At 40.8% G+C, this 14,638-nt stretch overlaps 1 protein-coding gene across 10 annotated transcripts in view; it reads left to right on the top strand.

Annotated features, from left to right (window-relative positions):
• Positions 1-14,638, top strand: part of arhgap21a (Rho GTPase activating protein 21a) — a 139,198-nt gene that overhangs the window by 104,340 nt on the left and 20,220 nt on the right. For all 10 annotated transcript variants that reach the window (XR_013548528.1, XR_013548532.1, XR_013548538.1 and 7 more), the window contains 6 exons: positions 261-557; positions 9,098-9,162; positions 9,497-9,633; positions 11,791-11,933; positions 13,663-13,818; positions 13,918-13,996. Coding sequence is in view for 7 of the 10 variants with exons in the window: in XM_078416180.1 (XP_078272306.1) it covers positions 261-557; positions 9,098-9,162; positions 9,497-9,633; positions 11,791-11,933; positions 13,663-13,818; positions 13,918-13,996 (877 nt within the window). In the remaining 3 variants the exon portion in view is untranslated. The remainder of the gene's footprint in view (positions 1-260; positions 558-9,097; positions 9,163-9,496; positions 9,634-11,790; positions 11,934-13,662; positions 13,819-13,917; positions 13,997-14,638) is intronic.

Below are 14,638 nucleotides of genomic sequence, written 5' to 3' on the forward strand. Positions count from 1 at the left end.
TGTTCATTCAGTAATTGTAGATCGAAGGGCCTGTTCCTGTGTTGTCCTGTTCTATGTTTTCTGTTTTGACTGAACTTAATGAGTGAGCATCTACCCAAAGCGACAATTTCTCCTATGAAACATTGGGAGATTTTGTATCAAAAAATGCATGGTTTTGCAGATAATTCTCTTATCATTCTTCAGTCATTTTGTTGAGAGGATAAAGTATTAAAATTGTTCAATGTGATCATTTTCTGAATGTCATTTTTTTAATGTTACAGCGGGTTGGTGGCAGCATTCGACCATGGAAGCAAATGTACGTGGTTCTTCGTGGGCACTCTTTATTTTTGTACAAAGATAAAAAAGACAAGGCATCCCATGCAACTTGCCAAACTGAGGAAGATCAACCAATTAGCATCAAAGCCTGCCTGATAGATATTTCGTATAGTGAAACCAAACGTAAGCACGTGTTTCGATTAACCACTTCTGAGTGTGAATACCTATTCCAGGCTGAGGATCGGGAGGATATGTTGTCATGGATTAAGACTATACAAGAAAACAGCAATTTGGACGACGAAGTAAGTGTATTTTGTGATGTATCAGCAGAAAGAAGTAAAATGATTAACAAGACTACAACTTTTTGCCGCTTTTGCGCATATCTCTTTGATCTGAGAAATATGCTGTTGTATCAATATTTTTGAACTTTGCATTTTTATCTTGCAGCTAAAACAGCCCCAACAAGCTATCAGAATCAATATTGAGAGTAATGAAACTGCATATGCTTCTTTAAACACAGATTTTAATTGTCCAACAATTTTACAGCTGATTTTATAAATGTTCTTTGGATGTGAGATTGACAGTGTTTGAGACAAAGACCCATCATTTATTTATATGCCTCTGTACTCCACAATTTGAGATTTGTAATAGAAAAAAATCACGTGGTTAAAGTGCACGTTGTCAGATTTTATTAAAGGGTGAAGGGCAACAGGGGAAATCTTGGGAAATGACATTTTACTTTTAAAAAATCGTTTCTGTCCATATCTAACTTCCTTAGAGAATGTAGCAGCTTCACACCCAATGACAATGAAGGGCTGGCAGTGTAGGCCAAGGCAAGATGTGCGATTTGGAGGAAAAATCCGGATGTGGAATAAAAACAGAGAATACTGGAAGTAGAGTAGGTTTAGTAACATGTATGGAAGGAGAAACAGAATTAATGAAGTGAGAAAACGTGAAAGAAAAGAGCATTTATGTTATTATATCAGATTTCCAGTATCTAGGTATCCCATTTCCAATTCAGTTAGTGATGTTCCCATCTACTTGCTAGTCTTGCCCATCTTGTTTGTAGAGGACATGGGTTTGAGAGGAGTGAGAAATTTTTAGAAACCAATAAAGAACTATTTTTAAAAAGTGAAGGGGGAAGATAGAATATGAGAGCAAACTAGCAGATAATGTACAGGCAGCAAGAGTTTTTACAGACATATAAGAAGTGAATGGCTCTTCTTCTGAGACCCCCTCGGTCATGGCTGCCCATGGGTGATGCATCCTAGTTGGCTGCTTGCTCCACTCCTCAGCTAGAGCAGCGTCCCTTGTGGCTGAAGAGACCAATGCGGGAGTGAGAATCTCTGTCGCAAAGGTCAATTTTGTGTGTGGTCTCTGGTCTGTTGAAGTTGCTGCGCTCCTTTCTGCGTGCCCGCATGTCTGCCGCTGCGTTCATCAGTTTCTCTTCCCCTGTTTTGAGATGTTGGTTCAGGGTACCTCTCCACCTCGTACGGTCAGCTGCAAGGCTCTCCCAGGACTCCACATCGATGTCGAGCACCTTCAAATCTCTCTTGCAGACATCCTTGTAACGTAGCTGGGGGCGGCCGATGGTTCTCCTCCAAGATGTTAGCTCTCCATAGAGGATATCTTTTGGAATACGGCCATCCTCCATGCGGTGGACATGGCCCAGCCACCGCAGCCTGCACTGCCTGAGTAGAGTGTACATACTCGGAAGGCCAGCGCGAGACAGAATCTTGGTGTTGGACACTCTGTCTTGCCAGGATATACTCAGGATACGGCGGATGCTTCTAAGGTGGAATGTGTTGAGTCTTCTCTCCAGTCTGGCATATGTAGTCCATGTCTCACTGCCGTACAGCAGCGTGCTGTTGACACAGGCGTTGTAGACTGCTATCTTGGTCTTCACTGTCAGCTTTGGGTTGGTCCACACTTGAGTTGTGAGGCGACCGAGAGTTGTAGCTGCCTTCCCGATCCTCTTGTCAATCTCTGTGTCCAAGGAGAGGTTGTCGGTGATTGTGGAGCCGAGGTACGTGAACTGATGGACGGCATCGAGTTCGTAGTCATCGATGGTGATGACAGGCGGTGCCTCTGTATCCTGTCCTAGGACGTTCGTCTTCTTCAGGTTGATGGTCAGCCCGAAGTCCTTGCAAGCCTGATAGAAGCGGTCCATCAGTGACTGTAGTTCCTGCTGGGTGTGGGACACAACTGCTGTGTCATCGGCGAACAACATGTCTCTGATGAGAGCTTCACGTACTTTTGTTTTGGCTCTGAGGCGGGTGAGGTTGAAGAGCCTGCCGTCTGATCTAGTACGTAGGTAGATCCCCTCTGTTGCGGTGCCGAAGGCATGTTTCAGGAGCGGAGCGAAGAAAATCCCAAAGAGTGGGAGCGAGGACGCAGCTTTGTTTGACACCACTGCAGATGTCGAAGGGCTCCGAGAAACTGCCATTGAACTGCACTGTCCCCTTCGTGTTGATGTGGAAGGATTCTATCATGCTCTGCAGTTTTGGTGGGCAGACGATCTTTGAGAGAGCCTTGAATAGGCCATCTCTGCTGACGAAGTTGAACGCCTTGGTGAGGTCAATGAAAGCAATATACATGGGCATCCGCTGTTCTCTGCACTTCTCCTGGAGCTGGTGAAGGGAGAAGACCATGTCTACTGTTGACCTTCCAGCTCGGAAACCGCACTGTGACTCTGGGTAGACACGTTCTGTCAGCTTCTGCAGGCGGAACAAGATGACCCGAGCAAAGACCTTGCCAACGATGTTGAGGAGGGAGATGCCTCTGTAGTTGTTGCAGTCGCTTTTCTCGCCCTTGTTCTTGTAGAGGGTAATGACCGTGACATCCCTCATGTCCTGCGGTACAGCTCCTTCTTGCCAGCACTGGAAGAGGACTTCATGCAAAGGAAGCAGTAAGGTAGTCTTGCAGTGCTTGATCAGGTCAGGAGGAATCCCGTCGCTGCCTGGGGCCTTACCTGAGGCCAGGCTGTCAATGGGCTTGCCACTCTTTGAAGGGGGAAGATAGAATATGAGAGCAAACTAGCAGATAATGTACAGGCAGCAAGAGATTTGACAGATATATAAGAAATGATGGCTAATGGAAGCATAAGGACAAGACAGGGAAATCAAAATATTTAAAACAAAGACAAAGATTCCAAATAGCTACTTTTGATCCATCTTCACTGTAGAAGTTTCTTAAAGCATCCCAATAATAATATTTTTAAGAATCTACTGGGAGGAAGCAACTTAAAACAATTTTTACTAGTAAAAAGTACCAGGCAATCCAGCATATTGTTATGAAAGGGAAATCATGTTTGACAAATTTGCTAGATTTCTTTAAGAATATAACAAATAGATAGATAAAGAGCAGGCAGTAGATGAAATATGGAGAGACAAGTTTAGTTTTGTTTACAGATACAGCGTGAAAACAGGCCCTTCAACCCATTGAGTCCATGCTGACCAATGATTATTTGTACACTAATTCTATTCTACACACTAGGGACAATGTTCAGAAGCCAATCAACCTACAAATCTGCACATCTTTGAGATGTGGGAGGAAACCGAAGCACTCAGAGAAAACCCACCTGGTCATAGGTAGAACATACACATACAGCGCAGGCGGCACCTTTGTAGTCAGGATCAAACCTGTGTGTCTGGCGCTGTGAGGTAGCAACTCTACCGCTGCCCCACTGTACCGCCCTAGGTGTGAAATGTTTGGAATTCCAATAAATATTTGATAAGATTCTTATCAAAGATTCCTGCATAAAATAAGAACACACTACATTAGGGGTGATATGTTGGCATAGATAGGGGAGGGCTAAACTAATAGTAAAAGTCTGTACAATTGATTCATTTTGCTAATCACTAACTAGTGGGGGTGCCACATGGAGCATTGTTGGGTCCTCAACCACAGGTGACCTTGCTATTACAGAATCTGCAAATCTCCAAAAATTTGGCACATGAAATACGATTTTTTCTCACTGTAACTGAAAAAAAGTAAATAAATCGACACAATTTATTTACAACTCCTGTGGATACATGTGGATGACCATTTCAGGTTATGGAAAATCGCGATATGGACCGTTTTCTGGGAATGCGAGTCCCTGTTAAGTGGCGGTCATCTTTATTTACAATCTATATCGATGAATTGGATAAACAGTCTTTGAGTGTGCTATGAAATAAATATACACAAGCTCTGTGAATGTATAAGGAGACATAGAGTTATATAGCAGAGAAATAGGCCTTTCAGCCCAACGTCCATGATGTTTATCTGAGGTAGTTTCATTTGCCTGCATATGGCCTATATGCCTCTAAACCTTTTCTATCCATGTACCTGTCCAAATGTCTTTTAAATAGCGTAATTGTACTCGCCTCTGCACTTTCTGCAAGCTCGTTCCAAATACCCACCACACTCTGTGGAAAAGATGGTCTGTTAAAATATATTTGTTTTAAATCATTCCCTTCTCACCTTAAATTTATGCCCTCTAATTTTAGATTCCCAATTAGATTTTAGATGGAAAAGGACTGACCATCCACCTTATTTACATCCTTCATAATTTTATACGGTCATTTTAATCCCCATGCTCCCAGGAAAAACGACTCTGCCTATCCAACTTCTCCATACAATTCAAGCCTTATTGTCCCAGTAAAATTCTTGCGAATCATTCTTCACCCATTCCAGCTTAATGATATCCTTACTTCAGCTGGGCGAACAGAACTACAGACAATATGCCAAGTGTGATCTCAACAAAAAGTTGTACAGTTGTAACATAATGTCCCAATGCCTGTATTTATTGCCCTGATTGATGAAAGCAAACATGCCAAATGTCTTCTTCATAGTTCTTGAGTCACCAGATTCAGGGAAATATGCATCTTTTTCTGCTTTGGACAGCCTCCAATCAACAAGATTTTGGGAGGTTAAATATAATGCGGGTACATTTGATGCAATGTTAAAGGGAGGTGCTGCTGAGACTGCACCTGAAGTATGTCGTGGAGATTTTGATCTTCATATTTATGACGACAATGCACAGAAGGATCATTAGATTGATTCCTGGGATGCAAGATTTGATGTATGTGGAAAAATTGTAGAGATAAGGCCTATGCTTATTAGAATATAGAAGAATATTCAAAATCATGAGAGGAATAGATCGGGTAGATGCACAGAGTCTCGTGCCCATAGTAGGGGAATCGAGGATCAGATGACATAGGGATAACTTTTTCACACAAAGGGTGGTGGGTGTATGGAACAAGCTGCCAGAGGAGGTAGCTGAGGCTGGCACCATCCCATCATATAAGAAACAGTTCGACAGGTACATGGATAGGACAGGTATGGAAGGATATGGACCAAGCGCAGGCAAGTGGGACTAGTGTAGCTGGGACATTGTTGGGCGGTGTGGGCAAGTTGGGCCGAAGGGTTTGTTTCCATATCGTATCACTCTATGACTAAGAATGAGTAGTAATCTCATTGGAATATAAGATGTCTGAGAAAGGTGAATGGGGTTAATATTGAGATTCCCTTTAGAGGTTTATCCAAAACATGGGAATTCAGAATTGTGTTTGTCCTTTTTGGGTAAAGACAACCAGGAATTTGTCCTTTCAGGGCATCACGTCTTTTGTAAGCCTTCCCAATTTATGCCTTTGAAATGGAGTACTTTATAGTTCGTCAATTAATTAGGTTTATGATGAAGAAATAACAAGGACAGTAAAAGGAGGGTAAACTGGTGGGGGAAATTAGAATTAAATCAGATGCAGCAAGGAAATTAAGGGAAAGAAAGAGAGAATAGTTCAAAAGTAAAATAAAATTAATCAAATGGAGTAGAAAAGTTTTCATATCTTATGAAAAGGGACCACTTCATCAATTTTATCTATTGATTCGTTTCACAGAACTGGGTGTTACTGGCAAGATCATAATTTATCGATCTTATATCATATCATATCATATATATACAGCGAGGAAACAGGCCTTTTCGGCCCACCAAGTCCGCGCCGCCCAGCGATCCCCGTACATTAACACTATCCTACACACACTAGGGACAATTTTTACATTTACCCAGTCAAATTAACCTACATACCTGCACGTCTTTGGAGTGTGGGAGGAAACCGAAGATCTCGGAGAAAACCCACGCAGGTCACGGGTGGAACGTACAAACTCCTTACAGTACAGCACCCGTAGTCAGGATCGAACCTGAGTCTCCGGCGCTGCATTCGCTGTAAAGCAGCAACTCTACCGCTGCGCTACCGTGCCGCCCATCTTGAGATGGTTAACTATCATCTTGAACCATTGCAGTCCTTCTGATGAAGATATCCCATGGTGCTGATGGGATTTACACACAGTTCAAATAAAATAGTGAGATATTTCCAATACAGGACGGTGTGTGGCTAAAAATCAACATCCTTGGAGCAGTGGTTCCAGGCACCCAAATGCCTTGTACTACTTGTCGGCTGATGTCATGGATTTGGGAGATGCTGTTTAAGTAGCCTGGACAAGAAACTGCATTGGATTTTGTAGATGGTATATTCTGCACTGACAATGTACTAGTAGTGGAAGGAATGAATGTTTAGGATGGGATACAAATCTAGTGGATAGTTTTGATCTTTTTGAGTATTGTTGGAGCAGCATTCATCCATGTGAGTGGAGAGTTTTCCATTATACTCCTAACCTGTGTCCTGTAGTTGAAATAGTTTGGTTTGTCAGATGAGGTGATCACTGCAGAATACCTGATTACTAACCTACTCTTGTAACCACCGTGTTTACATGTTTGATCTTGATCATGTAGACTGGAAAGGGATCCTAGAAGGATTGACGGTGGAACAACAATGGCAGGAATTTATGGGCATAATCCGGAAGACACAGGATCATTTCATTCCAAAAAGGAAGAAAGATTCTAAGGGGAGTAGGAGGCAACCGTGGCTGACAAGGAAAGTTAGGGATGGAATAAAACTAAAAGAAAAGATGTATAACACAGCAAAGAGTAGCCGGAAGCCAGAGGATTGAAAAACTTTCATAGGACGACAGAAGGTAACAAAATGGGCAATACGGGGTGAAAAGATGAAGTACGAGGGTAAGCTGGCCAAGAATATAAAGAAGGACAGTAAAAGCTTCTTTAGATATGTTAAGAGAAAAAGAGTAGCAAAGTCAAATGTGGGTCCCTTGAAGGCAGACACGGGTGAAATTATTATGGGTAACAAGGAAATGTGGCAGAAGAGTTGAACAGGTACTTCGGATCTGTCTTCACTAAGGAAGACACAAACAATCACCCAGGTGTACTGGAGGACAGAGTGGGGTAGAGGAACTGAAAGAAATTTTCATTAGGCGAGAAATAGTATTGGGTAGACTAATGGGACTGAAGGATGATAAATCCCCTGGGCCTGATGGTCTGAATCCCAGGGTCCTCAGGGAGGTGGCTCTAGAAATAGTGGACTCTTTGGTTATCATTTTTCAATATTCAATAGATTTAGGATCAGTTCCTGTGGATTGGTGGATAGCTAATGTTATCCCACTTTTCAAGAAAGGAGTGAGAGAGAAAACGGGGAATTACAGACCAGTTAACCTGATTTCGGTGGTGGGAAAGATGCTGGTGTCAGGTGACCTGGACAGGTTGAGTGAGTGGGCAAATGCGTGGCAGATGCAGCATAATAATATAGATAAATGTGAGGTCATCCACTTTGGTGGCAAAAACAAGGAGGCAGATTATTATCTCAATGAAGTTAGGTTAGGTAAGGGGGAGGTGCAGCGAGACCTGGGTGTCCTTGTACACCAGTCACTGAAAGTTGGCGTGCAGGTACAGCAGGCAGTGAAGAAAGCTAATGGAATGTTGGCCTTCATAACAAGAGGATTTCAGTATAGGAGTAAAGAGGTTATCATATTATATCATATATATACAGCCGGTTCTTCTGCAGTTGTATAGGGCCCTGGTAAGACCACATCTGGAGTATTGTGTACAGTTTTGGTCTCCTAATTTGAGGAAGTGCATCCTTGTGATTGAGGCAGTGCGGCGTAGGTTCACGAGATTGATCCCTGGGATGGCGGGACTGACATATGAGGAAAGATTGAAAAGACTAGGCCCCAAGACTAGTATTCACTGGAGTGTAGAAGGATGTGAGGGGATCTTATAGAAACATATAAAATTATAAAAGGACTGGACAAGCTAGATGCAGGAAAGATGTTCCCAATGTTGGGCGAGTCCAGAACCAGGGGCCACAGTCTTAGAATAAAGGGGAGGCCATTTAAAACTGAGGTGAGAAAAAAACTTTTTCACCCAGAGACTTGTGAATTTGTGGAATTCTCTGCCACAGAGGGCAGTGGAAGCCAAATCACTGGATGGATTTAAGAGAGAGTTAGTTAGAGCTCTAGGGGCTAGTGGAATCAAGGGATATGGGGAGAAGGCAGGCACGGGTTATTGATTGGGGATGATCAGCCATGATCACAATGAATGGCGGTGCTGGCTCGAAGGGCCAAATGGCCTCCTCCTGCACCTATTTTCTATGTTTCTATGATCCAGGAGAGCCTTGAATAATACAGCACAAAAACTGCTCATTCAGTCTAACATCCATACCGACTGAGATGCCCATCTGCGCGTCCCATTTTACCCACGTTTGACACATGTCCCTCGAGTAGCTGGCATGTAGTCTTTTGCTTCTTGCTCGTTATTAGTCCGTGGTCATATGTTGCCTTGGTCTTGCAGCACGTTGGCATGGCATCTTCATTTGCTGAGGAGTTGCAAATGGGATTGAAAACTGTATAATCATCTTTGAACATTCTCACTTGTACTTTAATATTATGACCTGATACATGTTGCTTTATAGTGTGTATTTGTACAAAATGAAATAATATGTTTAACTCATAGGACACGGGAGTTACAAGCCGAGATTTAATTAGTCGGAAGATTAAAGAGTACAGTACCATGATGAAGTAAGTGGTCTTGATTTCCCGGTCTGCTCTTTGAGTGTTATGTTTTTGTAACATTAATTCATTTTTGCATTGCAATTTAAATGATCACAAAATTAAATTATCACCAAACTGTGTAGAAGTTTGGGTTCAGAAGAATTACCTTCCGTATCATTGTATGTTCTATTGAAAGTTGTTAGATAAGGAGAGACATGTCTGTTACTAATATTGGTTCACTATTAAATGAAAGTACAATAATGAAAAACAATACAAAAAGAAGTGGAAAATCTTCATTTAAAGTGATTGTTACATGTACAATAATTCCAATAAAATATCTTACTGGATTATCTTTTTTCAGTACTTCTGGCAGCAAATCAGAACCATCTCCAAAAACACCGCGGCAGACTCTCAGTATTAGGCAGACCTTCTTGGGATCCAAAACTGACCCAAAGAGCCCACATTCTCCAAAGCAAGAGTCGGAAAGAAAACTTATAAGTATGTATTGTTGTGTTACCAATCATCTGAAATGCTCCCACTTTTTAAGAAAATCTATCATCATTTTTTTGGTGGCTTCATTAAATGGATATTATTGTTTACATTATTTATATAGGTAGAAATAAGTTCACTTGTGCAGTTTACCCCCCAAAAATAGCAATTTTTGGAAAAACAAGATACTGCAGATGCTAGAATCTTGAACAAAAAACAAACTGCTGGAGGAATTCAGCGGGTCATACAGAATCTGTGGAGGGAAGTAGACAAACGATGTTGCAGGTCTGAGCCCTTCTTCAGACTGAATGTGTATCTGGTAAAGTCAGCTCCTCGTATTCGCTTATATGTTCAAAAATAAATGTACAGATAGATAAAGGCATTGATAGGGTAGGGAGTCAGAACCTTTTTTTCCCCAGGGTGGAACTGTCAAAGACTACAGGGCATACAGCTTTAAGGTAAAAGGGGCAATGTTTAAAGAAGATGTGCTGAGCAGGTTTTGCACAGTGGATGGAGGGTTCCTGGAGCACATTGCCAGGAGTGGTGGTGGAGGCATAGTGGCATGTAAGAGGCTTTTAGATGGGCACATGGATATGCAGGGATTAGTTCAGTTTGGCATTATGTTCGGCACAGACATCGTGGGCTGAAGGGCCTGTTCCTGCACTGTATTTTTCTATGTTCCGTATAGAAGCATTGGAAAAGATCCAAACTAGATTGGCAAGCATGATTACAAATGTAGTCCTAAATAAAATCCCTTACTCGCATCTCTTCTGTGTCCCGGAGTTCTGTTCTCGCTCCATCCAGACGAAACAAGGACAGAATTCCCCTGGTCTTCACCTTGCACCCCACCAGCCTCAAGCATCTAACACATCATCCTCTGACATTTCTGTCACCTCTAATGTGATCCTACCACTAATCACATCTTGCAATCTCCACCCCATTACCCTTCTGCAGAGACCGCTCTCTCCGCAATTCCTTGGTTCACTCATCCTTTCCCACCCAGGTACTTTACTCTGCAACCGCAGGAGATGTAACACCCGTCCTTATACCTCCTCTCTCAACTCCATCCAGGGACCCCAACAGGCCATCCAGGTGAGACAGAGGATCACATGCACTTCCTCCAACCTCATTTACTGCATCCGGTGTTCCCAATGTAGGCTCCTGTACATTGGCAGGCCAAAGCCTAGACTTGACAACTGTTTCACTGAACACTTATGCTCGGTCCACCAATGCCTACTGGATCTCCTGATTGCTAACCACGTAACTCCCCTTCCCAATCCCATACTGACTTTTCTGTCCTGGGCCTCCTCCATTACCAGTTCCACATTCACAACAATGTATCCCCCTTGGGCTCACCATCTCAAGCCAACAATCAGCCTATCAGAGAACCTCCTTGCCTGAGGTTATCTATTGCCAGCCCTGATTTGTCCTGGATTTTTCTTGCTTCCAGCTCCTCTCCCCTCCCCTTACAAGAAGAGTCCCAACACAAAACGTCTCCTATCCATTTTCTCCAGAGATGCTGCCTGATGTGCATAGTTACTCCAGCATTTTCTATCTATCTTTAATACATAATGTATTGGATATGGAAGATTAGATGATGTGGATTAGGATAGTACTTGTACTCTTGATCATAGACCCATTGAAGTGAATGTCTTGCCTTGTTACTGGGAAGTGCAATGTGATCCCACCACCAGTCACATCTTTTCTCCTTCCCCATTATTTATTTATTAAGGCAGGGGTGTATACCTGATTTTGGTGTTTGGAAATATTTGAAAATTATTATTTACTATTAATTATTAAAAACTAATGCAATGCAGTTTACCTGGTAATTCTTAGTTATTTAAGTGCTCATTTGAAACTTAATGGTGAACGTGTAAATTTGCACCAAAAACATATACTTGTATTCCGAAAGTTCAAATTAGTTTATTGCCAGGGTGCAATGAAATTATTTCTTTGCATGGTCACAGAATAAACAGTGTAAGATAATGACAGATACAAGAATAAATACAAATATCGCAATAAATAACCATATTAATGAGGACCTGAACATTATTCTTCAAGTAAGTATCAGTTGCAAAATACTTCATCTAAAATGTTATTAATGATGCAGTATTTAAATCATTTTGCTGTGCATTCATATCAATTAAAAGTTATTTTACCATTCAGATGACACAAGTCCACCAAAAGACAAGGGAACATGGCGAAGAGGTATTCCCAGCATAATGAGAAAAACCTTTGAGAAGAAAGCAGGTCCTGGTGTAACATTCGGTGTCAAGCTAGATGATTGTCCACCTGCTGTTCACAATAAGGTGTGTAGTGGTCAGTAGAGAATGTTGTCAATGTTTCATTGGTATTTATTTTATTTATGATTAAGTCACTGAAATAATAGGTTTTCCTATAAAATAAAACATTTTTGTTCAAGAGCCTTCTGAAAACTGGCTAACGTAAATTTTCCTACGTATTTCTTACCAGGCTTTAAAGTGACAACTCAGGAGGCCCAGCATAATTAACTTTCATGCTGAATTCCAATAAAACCAATAAACAGTTCTAATTATTGAGATTTAATAATTGGATTTGTACCATTTTTTAAAGGTTATTTTAAACTCTTCTAATAATAGGCATTTCTCTATGGCATTTATTATGCATTTTATTTGCTTTTTCTATTTTGGACACTTTTCCCACATGTACATTTGTCAGACATACAAATGATTACATTACCTCAAGACGTTCTGATTTAATACAAGAATGTTATTGAGTTGAAAGTGCTTTTATTTCGTTGACGATAATGTTATTGATATTATGATTTCAGAAACCTTTTGTGCTCAGCACTTCACTTGCTTAACCATCTCCAAAGCCTTGACATTTCATACAGAATGCCATTAAGTAACCTGTTGCTAATACTCCATGCTTTTCAATTAATTAAAATTTCCCACTCAGTACTTCATAATAAAATTCCACCTACTCATCATTCAACCATTTGTAATTCCCTAAACTTCATTCTGATTATAACTTCACAATTACCTTCTGTAAACAATGAAGAGATTCATGGCCAAAAATCAGATCATGTTTCCCTTTGATCTTAAGAAGTATACATTTGAAATATGATAGTTATGTATGCAAATATCAAAATTCAGTTGTTATTTATGAAATGCAGCATTTGTGAAATTTACTTAAGTCATAATGTGGTCCAAAATAAGTTAGAAAAAAATTAGCATGCAGGACATGTGCTGATTAGATCTTGTTTTTCTGCTTTGGAAATACTATTGACCACTCACAAGGGAGCATGCTTTCAGCTTTCCATTCCCTGCAACTGTGTGAGACTTTTTATATGAGTCATGGTTTGAGTCTTGACTTTGACATCTTTCTGCCATCTCTGGGAGCGCCTTCTCTTAACCTCTTACGTCTGCACACGTGGTGAACAAAAGCAAAGCAAACATCGACCTTGCCACCCTCTCGCCCATCCCTTTCACATCACTCTAACTTGTCTGTCTTGTACATAATTCTAATGAGGTACAACATGAGCTTGAGAAACATCTCCTCAAATAGGCATAGTGCTGCATCCAGTCTTTATATCCAGGGAGCAAATAATAGGAAGGAAAATGGTAGGAAGTAGTTTTAAGGCATAGAGAATTCATGCTGACCACTTACCCTTTTGAATGATTGGTGATCTGTTGAGTTATTGAACAGTGCTATCAATGTGATAATGTTCTCTCGACTGAGCATATCAGTTTCAGACCTCAAAATATAACTTTGATCCTGACATGATGGAAATTCCTACCACCACTGTAATTGTTCCATAATTGCTCCTATATCCTATTTTTGTGAACAGCTGGGAATGGACAATAGATGTGCCCCTGCCAATGACCTTATCCTGCAAGCAAAATAAAAGTTATTGGTTCTTAGGTGTGAATCCTTTTCCCAAAATGGCAAATTGTCAAAATTTAAGTTTCTCATTTAAAATACAAATTGCAACTCAAATGTAGATTGAACAAAATGTTATAACTTATATTTTAAAACTTCCCATATTGTGTTTTGTAGTATGTACCATATATAGTTGAGGTCTGCTGCAATTTGGTTGAAGAGAAAGGACTTGAGTACACTGGAATCTACAGAGTGCCTGGAAACAATGCTGCTATATCAAGCTTGCAAGAAGAGCTCAACAAAGGAATGACTGATTTTGACCTTTTGGATGATGTAAGTTTTCTATTTAGTTTCCTTTTGATTATCATTCTGCATTTAAAAAAAATTATGGTAGTAACATTTATTCTCCTCTGCAATGTTTTGAAAATACAGAAATGGCGCGATCTGAATGTTATCAGTAGTTTACTGAAATCCTTCTTCCGAAAACTTCCAGAGCCTCTCTTCACAAATGGTAATTATATCTCTGATTGTTTTAGTCCATCCCTTGTTCTAATTAGTCAACAACAAGAAGGGATGTGACTTGTGAGATGTCATAATTGTTTTTGGATATACCCTTCATTAAAGTCTGCAATTTGTTTTGTATCCTGTTTGAAGTTGATAGTTTACTAACAGCTAACTTGTTCAGAATTGTTCAAGTCTTGGTTGCCTTCCCTTGGAAAGTTGGCATCATGGACAAAGTTCAGTTGGTGTGCCATGTCAAAATGACCTAATCCTTTAGGAAATAGAGCCTAAAAAGAGAAACAGCTGTTTAACCACTGAACTCTGCTTTACTCAAAGCCCATTAAGGCTCTGTCATTGAATTACCAGTACGGCTTGCTGATTTTGTTTTTGCCATCAAGAATTAATGTAAACTTAAGTGACGTTTTTGTGAATGCAACAAATGACTGAGGGTACAGGTCTATTGGTTATAAGCCCAACAGATTTATTAAGTAAATTGTATCTAATACCAAGTAGCAATAATTCATTGCGACGATGATCAGTCTGTTCTCCATGCCCTTGGGGACTTGGCTTCCGAATATTAGGGGTGCAATTTCATTTTCTCCTTTTGTACCCAGTTGACTGCAGGTTCTCTTCCTTCCTGGTTGTGCTTGCT

The sequence above is a fragment of the Rhinoraja longicauda genome, chromosome 2 (genome assembly GCF_053455715.1).
Source record: "Rhinoraja longicauda isolate Sanriku21f chromosome 2, sRhiLon1.1, whole genome shotgun sequence".
Classification (NCBI taxonomy): domain Eukaryota; kingdom Metazoa; phylum Chordata; class Chondrichthyes; order Rajiformes; family Arhynchobatidae; genus Rhinoraja; species Rhinoraja longicauda.